General features: G+C 32.1%; 1 protein-coding gene across 2 annotated transcripts; it reads right to left on the reverse strand.

Moving 5' to 3' along the window:
• Nucleotides 1–1,187: 1,187 nt before the first annotated feature.
• LOC111699672 (serine/threonine-protein kinase MAK) lies at nucleotides 1,188–16,775 on the reverse strand. 2 transcript variants are annotated; one of them, XM_023470398.1, is made up of 9 exons: nucleotides 16,401–16,775; nucleotides 9,948–10,061; nucleotides 9,254–9,388; nucleotides 8,635–8,831; nucleotides 8,100–8,168; nucleotides 6,000–6,088; nucleotides 4,957–5,042; nucleotides 4,339–4,370; nucleotides 1,188–1,689 (listed from the first exon to the last, which is right to left on the reverse strand). In XM_023470398.1, exons 1-9 carry the CDS (start codon nucleotides 16,494–16,496, stop codon nucleotides 1,299–1,301), a joined length of 1,209 nt encoding a protein of 402 aa, XP_023326166.1. In that variant the 5' UTR covers nucleotides 16,497–16,775; the 3' UTR covers nucleotides 1,188–1,298. The 2 variants fall into 2 exon arrangements, with proteins under 2 accessions (XP_023326166.1, XP_023326165.1); XM_023470397.1 differs by lacking the exon at nucleotides 4,339–4,370 and having other exon boundaries at nucleotides 4,925–5,042.
• Between the last annotated feature and the right edge of the window lie 2,013 nt (nucleotides 16,776–18,788).

Consider the following 18,788-nt stretch of genomic DNA (forward strand, 5'->3'; position numbering starts at 1 on the left):
TGGTTTTCGCGAAATTTAGCTTCGTTTTGGCATTCTTCGCTTCAGTCATTTTCGCGAAAAAGTTTGCGAACTACGAACGAAAACTTTCGCATTTTTACGCGAAACGTTTCGTTCGCATCAAACCCTACTTGGGATCAAGGATTGATCTCCATCTTATGCAGATCTGCGGATTAATTTATTTCCTCTTCGAAATCCTGTGATAGTCATATTCTGCAGTGATAATTTTTATTGAGGAATCACGCAATGATCCTCAAATTTAAAGTGCCAACATTGGATATCGAGATCAAAATTTACAATTTTCTTGAGCTTGGCTTTAAAGTCAGTCTAGTACTTCAGGACAGGTGTTTTCAGAGAGGAGTAATGAAACGAAAGAACGAGGACGACAATAATTTTAATGTTTATTGGTCACCACTATACCAAGTTATATGATAAGATATGTAGTCGTGATGTTTACTAACTATGAGATATGTAGTTGTGATGTTTACTAACTATGAGATATGTAGTCGTGATGTTTACCAACTATGAGATATGTAGTCGTGATGTTTACTAACTATGAGATATGTAGTCGTGATGTTTACTAACTATGAGATATGTAGTCGTGATGTTTACTAACTATGAGATATGTAGTCGTGATGTTTACTAACTATGAGATATGTAGTCGTGATGTTTACTAACTATGAGATATGTAGTCGTGATGTTTACTAACTATGCCATTCTTACTTTCTTCAAAAAGAGTAAGAATATTTTCCCTGTCTAATCTTTTTTTCTTCTCACAAAATTGGAGTAGGGGTAGAAGTATTGCATGAGGGACATGAGGAAGAAAATGGATGGGAAATAAGAGAAATAAATAGAAACGGGTGATTAGGTATCATCCTTTCACCCCCAAACAAATATTCGTTGATCTTCTTTAAAAAATACTTTATTTCTGGAAAAAGAACAAATATTTTCAAAATTTACCACCCCCCCCCATCCCCCTTCTTTCCAATGCGCTTAAACTCCTATAAGTGAGTAATTGTATCCTCAATAAAACTGTTTCTTACCAAGACTTTTAATTACCTTGACGTATCCTTGGTGACGCTTATACAGTATCAGAGTATCTAGGTACGTAGTAGATACCACGGACACATTTCATTAATATTTACAATAGAAAGCTCTGTATTCTACCAGGGAAAAGGTAAACATTGGAGTAGAAATTTAGAATAATATATTCGACATTATAGTTTAATTCACAAGAATAAATAAATAGAGAATACTCCTTCAGATCCATTCCTTTAATCACAGATGGTTTAAAATCCACGTTATTTCAGATATTTCGCTTTCCAATCCACTCTCCCATTCGGTCCAGCACTTGGACTTCGACCACGGTCTCCTGAACTAGCGCTCTTGTAGTGGGTCTGCTTAGCGTAGCTCACGGATCCATGGTTTGGAGCTCCGATCCTTGGCAATCCGGAGTTCGACCTTGGAAAGGATTCTCTTCGTCCCTTTTCCTTAAGATCTATAATCTCCTCTTCTCCCTCAATCTGCTCCAACCTGCCTGGTCCTGATCCACCAATAGCTCCTGACTGCCGGGCGTAGCTGCGCTGTAAGGTTTGTTCCATTATATGATTGTTTGTAAGCTTGATAGTGCTCGACTGGAAGTAAGGATGTTGAAGGGATTGCTGGGCGCTGGGTCTCTTCGCTGGATTCCAACTAAAATAAATAGTTATCAGTTAAACCCTGATTCAAATACAAACGCTAGTGGTTTATTTTTAAGTTTATATTGTATTCAACAATCTACATTAAAGGGAGTTTCTGAGAAAAATTAAAGTGGCTTACGTCGAAAAATATTCCATTTCATTTTTCGCGAACACTCCCTTTAAAAGAAACGGTCGACGAGAATTCAACATGATTCCTCCTTTACAGAGTCTCATGCCTAACTGAAACGCTAATCTCTAAACCTTTATTGAGCAACAGAGCCGTTTTCTGGAAGTTATATTATAAAAATTTCCTTGACTTTGCTGTTTAAATCTCACCACAATCAATTTTCAGATATAAAACAAAAATATCTTTATCATTTTAACTCAGACCAATGTTTAAAGATTACGGTTATATTCTGACATGGTTTTCTGAAGATTCGCTTAAAATTACGCGGACAAACCGTTTATGTTCAATTTATTCTACACCGGGTTGAAACTATAAAGACGATCTGAAACTATTGAAAAAAGTGCCTCCCAAGGTTTAATTAAGTCTTCGGCCTTGAATATAGCCTTTTAATAGCTTTTTATATGTTTTAGCAACAAAAGATCCGAGTTTATATAATTGCAGGGAAGCATAAATTCCGTATACAGTAATTCCATTTTAAAATGCAAGTACGCCAAATTTATCTCAATGTGTTAAAAGATAATATAGAAAAGTCGATGAAATAAAATATTCAGAACATAAAGAAACAATTCAACTACAGTAAGAACCAGGAAACTCTGGAATAGGAAGACGACTTTTAGACTCAAGTTATGACTTTAAATAGTCAAATGTACATGAGACATAGCAATGGCGCGGCGCAGTGAAAGGAGACCCAGCTCTATTTTTAAGTAATTAAATAAGTTATCAGTAAAACTATTTACTTTGTAATTACACAAAAATAGAGTTTAGTATTGCTTCAATGTCGTCTTCTTATTCCAGTTTTCTGATTTCCATTGTGATTTGAGATCCAATGAATCCCTCTTTTAAAAAATTACAAATTACTATGTGTATTGAAGCTCCCTGTCCAGTTCCAATACTTGAATTAAATACTGAAGTCTCCTTTCAGTCTACTTATTCCATTTAGTTCCAAGGTTAATGTTTAATTATGTTCAATCAGAGTTATAAATCAGGAATTAGAAACTAAAATTATAAATGTCAAATGTCTACCATCAACCATGGTTATGATGGAAAACAGATTCTATAATATAAAAATAAATTATTTAGGGAATGTTAACAAGTTAATAATGATTTCTACTGTCACAATCTAAAACATCTGTTGTAAATTCAACCCCTCAATTATTCTTCAAAATCTAAACCCAAATTTTCATCTTCCTTCCTACTAAACCATTATTTCTAAGCAGAATTCTTTTGATGAATCTCTACTGAACCATACTGAATCTTTCTGAATTTATAAAAACACTAAATCCTACTAAACCTAACTGAACTCTGCTGAACTGATAAAACAATGAATCCTTTTAAACCTTACTAAATTGAGAAAACACTAAATCCTAATAAGTCTTAATGAACTCTGCTGAACTGATAAAATACGAAAACACTGAATTCTTCTAAACCTAACTGAACTGATTAAACACTGAATCCTTCTAAACGTTACTGAACCCCACTGAACCCGACTGAAGGGATAAAATACTGAATCCTTCTAAACCTTACTTAATCCTACTGAACTGATAAAACACTGAATCCTACTAAACCTTACTTAATCCTAAGGAACTGATAAAACGCTAAATCCTTCTAAACCTTACTGAATCCTACTGAACTGATAAAACACTAAATCCTCCTAAACTGATAATGCACGGAATCCTAACGATTCCTACTGAATTCACTGAACCCTCCTAAATACTTTTAAAACCCTCAGAATTCTTCTAAATCCAATTGAATTCTCCTGGATTCTATTGAATTCTGCTAAATCCTAATGAGTTTTGCTGAATCCTATTGAATTCTGCTGAATCCTATTAAATTCAGCTAAATCCTATTGAATTCAGCTGAATCCTATTAAATTCAGCTGAATCCTATTGAGTCCTGCTGAATCCTATTGAATTCTGCGGAATCATATTGAATTCTGCTGAATTCTATTGAATTCTGCTGAATGATATTGATTTCTTCTAAATCCTAATGAATTCTGCTGAATCCCATTATTTTCTGCTGAATCTAGTTATTTGAATTCTGCTGAATCTAGTTAGTTGAATTCTGCTGAATTCCATTGAATTCTGCTAAATCCTATAGAATTCTGCTGAATCCTATTGAATTCTGCTAAATCCTATAGAATTCAGCTGAATCTTATTAAATTCAGCTGAATCCTATTAAATTCAGCTGAATCCTATTAAATTCTGCTGAATCCTATTAAATTCAGCTGAATCCTTTTGAATTCAGCTGAATCCTGTCAAATTCAGCTAAATCCTATTAAATTCGGCTGAATCCTATTAAATTCTTCTGAATCCTATTAAATTCTGCTGAATCCTATTAAATTCAGCTGAATCCTATTAAATTCTGCTGAATCCTATTAAATTCAGCTTAATCCTTTTGAATTCAGCTGAATCCTATTAAATTCAGCTGAATCCTATTAAATTCTGCTGAATCCTATTAAATTCTTCTGAATCCTACCTAAGCATATCCTGCATGAGTTTGATTGCCTCCTTGCTAGCTGAAGGAATGATGGATGTGAGAGGAGTAGGAGAAAATTGAGGAAACTTAAAGTTCATTAACTTTTCTAAACCTTACTTAATCCTACTGAACTGAAAAAAACACTGAATCCTTCTAAACCTTACTTAATCCTACTGAACTGATAAAACACTGAATCCTTCTAAACCTTACTGAACCCTACAGAACTGATAAAACACTAAATCCTTCTAAACCTTACTTAATCCTACTGAACTGATAAAACACTAAATCCTACTAAACTGATAATGCACGGAATCCTAAGGATTCCTACTGAATTCACTGAATCCTCCTAAATACTTTTGATACCCTCGGTGTTCTTCTGAATCCAATTGAATTCTGCTGGATCCTATTGAATTCTGCTAAATCCTAATGATTTAGCTGAATCCTATTGAATTCATCTGAATCCTATTAAATTCACCTGAATCCTATTAAATTCTGCTGAATCCTATTAAATTCAACTGAATCCTATTAAATTCTGCTGAATCCTATTAAACTCTGCTGAATTCTATTAAACTCTGCTGAATCCTACCTGAGCATATCCTGCATGAGTTTGATTGCCTCCTTGCTAGCTGAAGGAATGATGGATGTGAGAGGAGTTGGAGAAAATTGAGGAAACTTGAAGTTCATCCCAGCTGCCAGCTTAAACCCTAAACAATCAACAGTTTATTTAGTGACTAATGATAAGAGGTAGGCTTGAATTAATTAGGTCAATTCTTTGGAAATTTGGAAAAAGCTTTCCACTGGACTTTTACGGTCATTTAAATAAGAACATTAAAGAAATACTAGTTAAAGAGATTATCCACGTAATTGTATGTGGCCCTCACTTTAAAGATTGGAATGTCCAATTCATATTCTTATATCTGATCAAAGCAGCATGAGATATCCTCATTTTTCAAACTGAAAATTGGTTATTTTCCATTGATGTGGTTTCTGTATAAAAGTAAATTTCGGATGGACGAAGCAACGATATTTAATCTTTTGCAATTTAGATGGAGGTTTAAAGGATACTCTTTAGACGGAAAGTCACTTAACCGTCTTAAGTTTTTTTTTACGGCTTAATTTTAGTTATCACTACAATAAATGAGTGTTTCTTTTTCGAACAATATCGAATTTAATATTCAAAAAGATATATTTTATGATTTTTTTGGGGATCAACCAACAGGAATTAAACCACTATACGAAATGTATATCGTCACAATCTCTTTTATTAGTTTAAAACATGGAATTCATTTTAAATTACGACATTTGCAAATATAGGCCGTGTCAAAATTTCTAAGGACTTAAGACATACCAAGTAAACATCCATAATCCATAATTAAGATATCCTTATCTTTTCTAACTGAAAATTGATCGCCTTACATCGCAAAAACGACAGTAATAGTCCCTTAAAATTAGTCTATATTGTCCCTTAAAATTAGTCTATATAGTCCCTTAAAATTAGTCTATATAGTCCCTTAAAATTAGTCTATATAGTCCCTTAAAATTAGTCTATATAGTCCCTTAAAATTAGTCTATATAGTCCCTTAAAATTAGTCTATATAGTCCCTTAAAAATAGTCTATATAGTCCCTTAAAAATAAATTCAAAAGTAAATCATCAAACTACCTTCGGGCCAGTCTCGTTTCTCCGGGGTTCCCAGGACGGAGCAGATCTTAAATATCTCATCGATCTCAGAGTTTCCAGGAAAGAGAGGCCTAAAATCGATTTAATATTAATAATGCATACAGGGGGACGAATACTCTGTTATAAATCCAAGTCATATCTTAACAAAAATCTTATTTTAATAAAATCTTTAATTTTGAATAAATAATAAATTATCCTTCAAAAAGCTTATTAAAATGTAGAGGCACTGTAAAACAGTGTTTTCCTCTGTTTATTTAGTATTATTTTACAATATATGAAAAATAAATGATCGTATAGCAAAAATAAAAATAAAAATTAAATATGTTTCGCAGTGTAAAGAAACCCAATATATTCATAATTTATGCATGTATCTATTTACGTTTTTATGATATATTGTATAAAATATATATGATATTTAATATGAAAATGCATGAATAAATATGAAGAATGAACAATGCTAAATCGATATAAAGCCCTGAGCTCACTATGCAACAATATAATACTATACAAACACTATATTTTGTTATATCTTCATAAGTGACGTTTTTCTTTGTCAACCCTAAGTGAAAGGAACTGTAATCTGTAAGTGTAATTTCAAGTAACCCTAAGTGATAAGATTGCAATACCCGATTCACTTTGGTACCTTAATAGCTTTGTCTGTCTGAAATTATATATCAATGTTTATAGTTTTGAAAACTGATTATCTTTTATTGTGGTTTCTCTACAAAAGTAACTTGTGCGTTTCTACTGCAGTTATATATATAGGAATTAGCAGAAATTAACACTTTTAGTTTAAATCTAAAAAACGAGAATATTCTCCACATCAATTATTTTGAATCAGTTATTTTGAATAATGGGTTCAAGGGTACCGTTGTGAATCAGACGTAGCCATCTTGGCATTGAGGGTAACTTGAAATTATGCTTACAATCCCTTTATATAGAAATAGTTAACGATTGACAGCTTTAAATTTAGGAAACGATATATTGTTAAAGGTTTAGGATTTAATGTTTGAGTGAGTGAGGATTTCGAAGTATACCGATTGACGAATTAATTTTAGAGAATAGGTTCAGGTTCGCATTTTCTCTTCTTCACTTTATCGATGGTACAACGTTTTAAATGAAAGTGTAAACAGACAACTCCGTTGAAGTAGTTCTTAAGATTGTTGAGTTATAGACCAAAACGCGACTGCATTAAAATAGAAGAAACCGAACGTATCGCGCCAAGGTTAGTCGAGAGTGATGCTGTTTTTGTTGTATTCAAAAATATGGTATTTTAGGTAGGATAAAAGTTAATTATTAAGGGTTATATTTCAGGTTAAATGCAATCAGCTTACATCTTGGTTTAAATTAATGATATTCAGGTGAACTAGGTTCTGTTATTCATCCTTTTCATTTTTTTCATTCATTTTGATTTTTTTTTGCTGTAAATAAAAGTTTTCAACATAAATTTCAAATGATTAAATCCACTGAAAAAAAGATGGGTTTGCTGCAATGCAGTTTCTGATTTAAAAACAATTATATTCAATATTTTTTTTTCTCTCTTGAAAATTCTTTATAAGAATTATAGAAATTTTAGCCAGAATGTTAACCTTAGAATGTTAACCTAGAATGTTGATCTTAGAATGTTGACCTTTGATAGTTGACTTTAGAATGTTGACCTTTGATAGTTGACCTTAGAATGTTGACCTTAGAAGGTTGACCTTTGAATGTTGACCTTTGAATGTTGACCTTTGAATTTTGACCTTTGAATGTTAACCTTAGAATGTTGACCTTTGAATGTTGACCTTAGAATGTTGACCTTAGAATGTTGACCTTTGAATGTTGACCTAAATCCCAGTGTTCAGAGCACAACTGTAGATATGAATGTGCAACAAACATTTACATACATGTAACAGAACTTATAAACATATTTGCATGTGTATTAAGTATACTTTCAATTTTCCAATTCAGAATTTAATGAATTTTAGCTCGGTCGCTGAATTATAGGACGTGGGAAAATCCTGAATCGCCGATTCAAGATAAGTGGTTGAACGGTCTCTAAACCTAGCTCAAATTTACTAAATCCGGTCACGGGTTTAATACCTGAAAGTATATAGTTCTGCCATAATACACCCAACAGCCCAGATATCAATAGGAGCGGAGTAGAATGTACTGAAAATATTAGCTTCAATAAAAAATGCTTCTCAGGATGTAATAAGAGAATTATGTGATTTTAAAGGAATCGAGTCTTTGCCACAAACTCTCATTTAAAAATCCCTATCTTCGCAACCCCAAAGTGGAAGATCTCATTAATTCTGTTTGATCAAATAACCTAAGTTTGAAATATCAAATGTTTACACCTCTAGATAACAACGATATTGGGATTAGAAAATCAGAGTTTGTGGCAAAAACTCAGTTACTTTGTTCCCCTTTGTTAGTAGGTAAAATCAATTTTGCTTTAATGTTTTCCATTCTTTTTATGAATTTTTGAATTTAAAGGAAGCGGATTCGAATTCTAAAAGAGGAATTCTTAGTTCTTAGTTCAAGTTATAGATGATCAAAAGCCCGACCTTTGTCCACTCTGACTGAAACCACAAAATTCTCAATTCTTTGATACCTGGAGAAAATGAAACCTAACCTGCGGAGTAGAACTTCTGGTGCTCGGTACCACCTGGTGGACACGTAATCCGTATACGGGGGCCGGGAACGGATTTCTCGAGCTAAACCAAAATCTGCAATCTTGACAAGATCAGGTCCCATCGTCAGCAGGTTCTCTGGTTTCATGTCTCGATGAAAGTATCCGTGCTTGTGCATAAACGCCAGTCCTTGTAATACCTTAAGAATATAATTTTAAAATTAATCATGTATATATATATAAAGTAGTAATCTCTGCTTGCTTGTTTGTAAGTTTGATCATAACTCAGGAACCCCTTGACTGAAATTCCTCGAATTTTGATTGGGGAACTCGGAATCCATGGAAATATTTTTAGCTTGGTTGAAAAATTCAACCAATTTGTTTGAAAGGGGAAGAGATGGCTGTTAAACTTTTATTAGAAAAATAATTCACAAACATAATAAATTCTACAGCAAAGACAATCAAGAAAATGGTCAAGCGTTGTCCCAACATTGTAAAAAGAAAACCGAAAACTAAGCTAAATCTGTAAAGTTTTAACGGAAAACGTTATGAATCTTTTATGGGGTTTAATTGAAAATTCATTTAAAAAGATTGTTTATTTGATAAATTCTCCAACCCCGACCTGGTACATCATATTCTTGATCATATTCTCCGGGAATAGTTTATCCCCGTGATCATATCTCTCCTTCATGAGCTGGTAGAGGTTCCCCTGCATGTACTCAAACACAAAGTACAATGTGTCGTTCTCACGAATCACCTGCATATAAATATTGTTAACGAGGTTATAGTGTATAGAGTGATAATGTACGATAATGTACGTAAATGCTTTGAACTACGCCGAGAACGTACTGCATATTTGATTATTAAACTGTGGGCATCTCCTTCTGTCTTTTATTAGGAAACAGTTGTAATTGTGTACAGCTCTATAGGCTGACAGGTAGACAACTACCAACCCCCCTGAATATTGTTAAGCAGTAGAAAATGTTACTGATAGTAATCACAAAGGAACTTACAAGAAACTAGGTACAAGGTTTGCATATACAAATAAGATGTACTGCAATTTCCGGGAGTAATGTAAACAAATGTCATACATGCCGAGCTACCCAGACTATGCTTTGTTTACATTTCTCTCAGAAACTACTGTACACATTACGGCAGTTTCTTCAATATTCTTTTAGTCTGAGGAGCACTGTGTTTGTTTCATTAGCGTTAGATTAGGAAGAACTGTTAAGTTTTCATGTAATTTTTGGGAAATAAATTTAATTCAAAACTTTGAACTCCATAGTTCTTAATGAACTCTATTTGGTGGTCTATACCTCCTTCAGTTTCACAACGTTGGCGTGTGAAAGTTTTTTCAGGCTTTTGACCTCCCTCAGGTTCATGGCTTCCTCCCAGGAGTAGTACTTCCTCTTCATCCTCTTTATAGCAACCTTAATAATAATTAATAATAAAACAATAGGAACAATTTACATAATAATAAACAATACTGAAAATAGTTGTTATTATTAATGTCAATTGTAATTTTTGTTTTGCTTTTTTATATGTGATGGTTCAGTAACAAGGGTTTTATTGGAGAAAAGAATATTTGTAGACGAATTTACTCAACAAAAATAGAACAGTAATTTAAGAACATGTAAATAAAATGTATTCTTAAACACCGTTTCAGGCTGAAAGGGACAAAAAAATGCATACTGAAAGAGACACTATTATTTCTACTCTCCGTGGGAAAAAACTGCAATATAAATATTCTCAATTAATATACGATTTATTAAGTTTTGATTTGTCCCCCCCCCCTCAAAAAAAAAGTAATTGAAGAACAAGAAAAAATCATATTTTGTCAAATTTGTCACTTGTGATAATGTAATTAATTTGTGAATGAAAAGCTAGATTGACAACGAAAGAAAATGCATGATAAGAAATTGAGTTTTTGCCACAAACTCAATTTTTTAATCCCTTTATTAAAATTTATTTTTGAATTTTAGTCTTAACAAAATTTTGAAATAGAGCAATAAATATATTCTCATGACGGTTGTATCTTCTGAATAGCTGATAATACATCTGTTTTCTGTTCCGCTCTTGTATATTGCCCAGAGCTACCTTTTTTTGCAATTTTCTTTTTCATACTATTCTTTAATTTGATATCTAGGTGCCATAAATATCAAATTAGTATAGAAAGTTACTGTTTGTGTTCTATGCAAGGTTGTACAAATTCTCTAATTAGGTATATTGTAGAATGGGCGTGGATTGATGATGCAGCTTTTTGATCCAGATTGTTCATATTTAATTATATCTATTCTTACAGGTTGGAAAAAAATGAAGTCACTGCTGAACAGGGTTTGGAAATATTCAAGATCCATTGTCAGAATTTTGCCATTATAATGGCAAATGGGATAAGAAAGGTTAGGCAAGAAGTGGGTATTTTCGATAAACAATCTCTTGATTCCTGTAAGATTCATCTCGGACAGATACTTGTATCATATAAAACTTACATCTTGATGATTACACAGAGAACTAGATTCAATCAAAAGAATTAGCGTCTTTCCGACTGGTTAAGGCTACTTAATAACAGCTCCCTAGGCTTGTTGTTAAGGAATATATTAAAAGCTATTAGTAAAAAAATCTGGATCCAGTTAGGTAAAAAACCTTCATTCTCCAGGGTACTACAGCGTTAGAAGATGAATGCAGGCCTNCCCCCCCCCCCCCATGTACACCTCTCTCTCTCACCCTGTATCTCTGAATACTTTCAAAAGCGCTCACTATAAGACTCATCTGTTGCTGAATGTACACTGATATGTTTTCTACCTAATATCTTTGCTACCAGATGTAGTAGAAATTTGTCATATTAAACTATTAAATCTGTTAGATCCAATAGTTTGTTTGAAATATCTAAGGTTTACACTAATCGGTTGCAAATATATTGGGATTAGAAAACTTGAGTTTGTGGCAAAAACTCAATTCCTGTAATAAATATTTTGATTGATGTTTCAAAAATCAATCTAAGTTTTTTATCCATTAAACTGTTTTATTTCCTTTTATTAACCTTGTCCTTGAGTAACGTATTAAACCAAAATTAAAATAAACACAATTATGTAAAATATACTTATAAATCATATAAACTTAATCATATTTTGTTCTATTAACTTTTTATTTTTATTTTAAATAAAAAACTTATTACTTTAATTAGTCGTTAGCATGCTAGTTAGAAATAAGCCTAAGGTTATGTAATTTAATTTAAATTAATAATCAACTGAATAAAATATTTCCACGTGAAACCCGGTAATACAGTGCAACCTATAAAACTGTGGAAGACGACTTGTATTCCTCTTCCAAAGTTTTATGGGTCTTGCTGCTCAAAATACTTATTTAAGCACCATAACGGGTCTGTTCAGGCTTTTAATTTATCGTTATGCTTTTAGGATGCTTCGCGCCCATCTTCTATTTCAATTTTTAATCTGTAAGCATCTTCTCTTTGTAATTATAAAACAATAACAAAAAAAAAGTTTGCGGATGAAATAATATTTTTTCGCGCATTTTAAAATTTAACAAAAATCCAAAACTGGTCGACACACATTTTTGTAATTTTGAGCATCCATAAACACACAAAGTTTGGGCCCGATCGGTTCAACTGCTTTGACGTTTATTGGACACAAACGGACAGAAAGACAGACAAACAAGCGAAGTATATATATAGATTTAATAAAATACTAAAAACGGAATGTCCTCGTTTTTTATTATTTATTGATAAAAAAACAGAGAACATACCATGCATTGTTGTGGCAAGAACAAAGTCTTTATTCCTTTAAAGTATAAAAAAACGCCAAATACCTTGATAAAATCAAGCTCTTCCAAAGGAAATAAGAAGTGGTTATATCTATATTAAAAATATTGCTTTGTATACAAACAATGATTATGAGTGACGTGAATCAATAGTTCAGTTCATTCAAGGTTGTTTTAAGAATAGAAGAAGAAAAGCACTCTGTGTGATCATAATCAACAAAGACCTCCCCCCTCCCCCACCATCATTACTTCTTTCAAGGTTTCCAAGCAACTTATTTCAACACCGGGAATAAAAATCATAAAACTTTTAGAAATAATCAAATGTTAATTAACGTATACATAAAGAGAGCCATATATGACCATTAATTCTACTAATTCTGTAAGATAGTTAAATCTGGCTCCCCAGTATCAACTCTTCATACAATCAATTTCAACTGTACATCAAATTAGATGTACAGTGTTTGGTGTCATTTACATGGAGAAAACTATATTTTGGCAAATTAGAGATTTCAAACTTAAACGATTCACCCACTATTTTACTAAAGCGTTTTAATGACAAATCTTAACAATAAAAAAATTTGAAATTTTTCAAATGCAATAATTAATTGGACTGAGCCATTTTACTCAAAATTTTCAAATAAAACCATTGCATTTGCGAGGATTGTTGATTTTTTTGCAATGCTGCTAAGTGCTCTTTCTTTAAAGATAAATTCCAGGTAGGAAAAACTCCACCACCTCCGTCCTCGTGGTGTAACATGTACGTAGGTATCGGTATAAAAGCCAGCCAGTCATTACTTTTATTTAAAGGGATTTAAATGTGTTTTTAATAAGACACCAAATCTTGACTTGGCCGATATGAAATCTGCTGCCTAAAAGACGACAGGTTGAATATATCTTTTTTCGTGGAAGGCAACTCCCGAATTTCTTTCAAAAATGCATTCATTTACAATCAATTTTTGTAGGGGCGGAAATTGGGACTTCAATGTTTGTACTATTAAAATACCTTCAAAGTAAAAAAAGTTTTCTCAATAGTTGATGAATAATTAGGCCAAATAATTAAAAACTTTCGGACAATTTCCCCATTGCTAGTTTAATATGAAACTTTGTGAAGAATCAATGTCAAGTCACGAAAGTCTGTTATTTCAATTAATAAATCATATTCTACCAAGACCTTCATAAAAATCATACAGTGGTCTCCAGAATGTAGTAAAAATGAGACCTGTCTTTATTTAAAGTCTTTTTTGACAACTTTACATAATATGATAAGAGAAAAATTTCCGTGTGATTTTTTAATCGAAAATTTGTCATTTAATACATTTAATACACATTTTTATTTTCTCCAAAAGTAAGTAAAGTATGGAATAGTAATGCAGAAAACCTTGTTATTTAGGAAAATGGGTTCGAAAGTGAAGGCTACTGATGACTTAACCAGGACATCTGTATTAATGATGCTTGAGTAAGCGTAACGAACCTTATCTTTAAATCTATGTATCTAACATTTAAAAGATGTTATTTCATGATATTAGAAAATGGAACAGGAATATATTCAATTAATTTTATAAGGTCGCTAGAACAGATTTAACCTTACACATTCTATAGGGTTGCCCTAATATCCCTAGCTATACTATACACACTATCAATCAATAGAAAATGTCAGATTTCTCAACTCCTGTCAATATGTAAATACATTGTACAAACAGCAAGTTACTTTATGTAGATATTTTGAATTTTTCTGAACAAAGAGATGGCAACAATTATTCATCCATATCGCATTTAATTGTGCATAGCTCTTTAGAGAGATAAAAAACTTTTCTTTAATTAGACTATTATTAATTTTATAAGTTATCAAGCAGAACTTTTCTTTCGCTTATTTATATGGCTTATAAATTCAATATCATCCGGTGTATAAATTATTTAGAAAAAAATCCGCGCTGCCGCCGTTGGTATTTAATCTAAATCTGAGATGATATTTTCAGTTAAATTTAAAGCATTTTTTCATATAACCTAATATATAATGATCGAAAATAAAACATTTTGTGAAAAAGAAAAGTTTAATTAGCCTTAGCAAATTGACAAATTAATTTACAATCGACTTTTTCTTTTTAACAGTTTAACGCCAACCAAATCCAGTGTTTTTTAGAGACTTAGAGCCAACATTTATACTAAATTTTCGGAGTCAAAATTTTCTAACTGATAGCTTCAGAAATTAGAAGATTGCGGGCATCATTATCATTATCTCATATATCAGGGTGTCCCAATAAACATGGGAATTCAGTGACGAATTCGATATCGTCTTTTTAAATAATTCTTTGATTTAGTATAGTGATACCCACTGAGAAAGCTGTAATCTGTAAGAGTTTCGTCTGCTATGTTCACATTTTGTTTGTTTATGTTTTGACTGCAGACGGTTGTACTTAGTAAAACAAGAACATTATAGACTCATCTTTCCAGTCTTTTACCCTTTTCATAAAATAAACTCTAGCAGACATAATTTATTATGGCTTTTTAAAATAGGTATGGTAATGCTAATTCATAACAAAGACGATATTGAATTCGTCACTGAATTCCCATGTCTTTTTGGACACCCTGTATAATACAAACATATGTGTAGAAAGGGTACGATGCACCAGAAATTTTCATTATTTTATCATGTAAAGCCCGTATATAATCTACAGTATATGTATTGCACTAAAAAGAATGGAATAGAAAGCACTATATTGATCTCAGCCTTTAGCAACCATGCACGGACATTTAGTTTAAAAATAAAATATAATAATTTAACTCTACTTATTAAGTTTTAAGGGGTGAATTTTAGGTGGGAGGGGGGGGGGTAATTCAGTCTACAATTTCTAAGTATATTGATATGTATTTTGTAGTTTTTTTTCCAATCATTGACACTTTTAAAGATAAATTTTATAATGAAAATTTAAAACGAATAGTTATGCATCTATATTGCTAAATCAAGATTATTTCGTCTTCAAAGTTGATTGTAATTTTAATCTATATTGGAACTAAATACCGGCAACAAACTGTAATTTGGAAAATTTTATATCTTTTCAACTAGACATAGATATTTCAAACGTTGACCATTTGTGCAGACAGAATTCATAGTTTGAAATATCAGAGTTCACGTAATGAGGTTGCAGATGCAAAATAGAAAATTAGATTTTGCATCAATTTATCAGTTCCTTTCCATCTAAAATATATATCATGCAGTGAAGTTGTAATTTCAATTGATTCTCCATTTATAGATTGGCATGTCTAATTCTCCATTTAGAGTGACATGTTTGATTCTCCATTTTTATAGTGGCATGTCTGATTCTCCATTTATAGAGTGACATGCCTGATTCACAACGCTACCCTTTAAAACTTTGTCAGACCAAGAATGAATTAGATATCCATAATATCCATAGAAATCAAGTATTATCGTTAGTATTGATATAATCAAGGTTTAGTTAAATATCTAAGACTTAAATAAATTGCAATTTTTATTAAAATATTGCAATAATTTCTTCAAGCTTGGAGCTAATGCTACTGATTAGTTAAAACCACCATTTTTCTGGTTTTGTTCAAAACTAGCTTCTCAAACTTTAGGACTGGTGTCGGTGATGATTAAAACACATCGAAATATATTTCCAATAGTTTGAAGTTGTGCATTCTACAGATATATAGAGAACACTCTTAACACATTTTTACAGTTGTTTAGTTTTCTTTAACTTTTCATTGGAGGATAAACTAGGTTTTTTCTGATGTCAAATTATACTTTTAATAGATTGTACAGTAAAAATATGATATAGGCATCTTCTGTTCAGATTATAGGGGACTTCAAATTCAACCCAGTCTTTATTGATGCAACTTCTTTTCAAACTAGATGCGCCTACAGCTAGACATTTAGGCAAGTAATTGATAAATAAAGTTGTTTTCAGAGTTTTAATGTACATTGATAGCACACTTTGTTGCTAAACAAAAAATAATCTATTTTTAAATCCCACCTTCTCTCCAGTATCAACCCTCTGACCGAGCACCACAGAACCATAGGTTCCGTCCCCTAGCTGCTGCAGGGTTACATAACGGTTCATTGCTCCCATAGCCGTTCTTTCACTGGTTCATTTTTAAACTGTACTTCCTACTCTCTCCTTCCCTTGAAGATCTGTATCAGGGTTGGGAGCACAACTCACATTGTAACCAATCAACGGGTCTAGTCAGAGGTTTCTTTATTACACACAGAGAACTCAGAAATAGTACCACTGTACAGTTCTCGAAGTACTGTCGTTAGAAAACCTCAACTGTACAAACAGTACTTTTTAGTAGATTTCCTTATAGCTTCCTTGTACTGAGTGTATCTACCTGACAACTAAACTCTACCTTAAACTTGGGAACCTTTATTTCCGGCTTTTGTCCTCTGTTTAGTCGGAACCATGGAAACCAGAACCCGGCCCGCCTGGTTTCTCCGTACTCAGGTGTAGGGTTTACTCCGGGGTTGGCAGGATACATGGATACAGACCAACCCCAGCTTTACCAGCCTTCTCCACACTTAAATATACTTACTTCCGCTTTCAGATATTATGTTCAATAATAATATTATTGTTAATAAATCTTTATTCTAAAGCAATAAAAGATTTTATATTTATGTACATTGTATTAGATAACAGGCAGGCCCTTTTAAAATAATTTAGGGCTGGAACTTTTAAACTTTGCTTGATTCTAAAAGTTTCAAACTTTGCTTAATTCTAAAAGTTTCAAACTTTGCTTAATTCTAAAAGTTTCAAACTTTGCCTAATTCTAAAAGTTTCAAACTTTGCTTAATTCTAAAAGTTTCAAACTTTGCTTAATTCTAAAAGTTTCAAACTTTGCTTAATTCTAAAAGTTTCAAACTTTGCTTAATTCTAAAAGTTTCAAACTTTGCTTAATTCTAAAAGTTTCAAACTTTCTGACAATAAGTTGAGAATGGGAATAAAAGCTGATATAATAAAAATATAAAAACATAGAAATCTAGAATTAAGTTAGCCTTTGAATGACTTATTGAAATCTATATTAGAAGTCCCCGAGGTATAATGAAAACCAACTACTTCAAAGAATGGTTACTTGGGTTTGATTAATTTAACATGCACATGAGTGTGAAGGCTGTGAGCATGTATTTCATATTAAAATTAAAGTAAAGTGAGTTTAAAATTCTGGATTAAAGCCTTTAGTTAAAGGTACGGACGCAAAAGATACCTATGAACAAACTCAATAACAGAAATAGTGTCCTTAAAGAGCTGAAATCTCCTGAAACGCTGAAAAAATGTTCAACTTGAGACTGGTTTCCGGAATCCAACCACAAAAAAGGCAAATGTTTGGAAGTAAGGAAACTTTTTCAGTATTTTGAAGAGCAAAGCTACCTAGAGAAAGTCTTCAAAGGAGATTAAAAATTGTCTTGTAGTCCTCGAGATAAAGTTACAAAGAGAAAATGGTTTTATTTACAGGCGTTAACATGTCAACATAATATCCAAATAGATAAAAATATGATTCAAAAACGACAAAGGAGATAAGTGTGATATCAAAATTATATGCAAACCTTTGGATTAGTACATTATAGAGATCTTTGTATTCATCAATATTTCCTACTCCAACAAATGATTATTTTCTTTCTGTTTTTATCAGATATTAATTGAACCTTTGTGCTGAAGAGGACTGTCGACCTTACTTCAAGTGACCTTTCATACACAACAGACGCTTTAAACCTTTATCTGAGTTACAATGAGGAAAATATAGTCGTTTTTAATCTTAAAAGCAATAATTTCTCTTTTGTCTTTGCTGCATAAAGGAATTGCGTCCTTTTCACAAACTCAAACTTTCTCATCTCTATATCTTTGCAACCTGATGGCGTAAACATTTGATATTTTAAACATACATTATTTTATATAAGAGAATTCATAGTTTAAAATACATAAGGTCTACGACATTGGGTTGCAAAGATATTGGGATTAGAAAATCATAGTTTGTTACAAAGATTCAATTCCTTTCCAAGTCGCAATTTTAGGAACACCATAATTAAAAATTACCAACCGTGAAGATCTATAATCAAGGATATCTCCATCTTTTTTGCTTGAACGGCTGTTTAGTATGTAAGGGTGATAAGACAGAACAGGGTGGTTCAATCTCTATCATATATCAACTTTCATTGCTAAGAGAGTAAACTAATCAACCATCACTTATAAATGTAAAACAAAACCATATTGATATCCAATATCTACCCAAGCTTGGAACAAGTTATAATCAAAACTAGAGTTATAATGTGAAACTACTTTCACACAAAGAGCTATCGTAAATTGGTAAACACGGTGAAAGTAGAACTGAATGTAGGATGGTAGGGTTTTTCAAATTTGCCCGTGATGTAT

The sequence above is a fragment of the Eurytemora carolleeae genome, unplaced genomic scaffold (assembly GCF_000591075.1).
Source record: "Eurytemora carolleeae unplaced genomic scaffold, Eaff_2.0 scaffold279, whole genome shotgun sequence".
Taxonomy (NCBI): Eukaryota; Metazoa; Arthropoda; class Copepoda; order Calanoida; family Temoridae; genus Eurytemora; species Eurytemora carolleeae.

Excerpts from the sequence above, each read along its gene's own strand:
- LOC111699672 (XM_023470398.1), bottom strand. The coding sequence starts at position 16,496 with ATGGGAGCAATGAACCGTTATGTAACCCTGCAGCAGCTAGGGGACGGA. Across the intron at positions 9,389-9,947 it reads ACGTTGTGAAACTGAAGGAG|GTGATTCGTGAGAACGACAC; the intron begins GTATAGACCACC and ends ATTTATATGCAG. Across the intron at positions 8,169-8,634 it reads CCAGAAGTTCTACTCCGCAG|TACATTCTACTCCGCTCCTA; the intron begins GTTAGGTTTCAT and ends TAATATTTTCAG.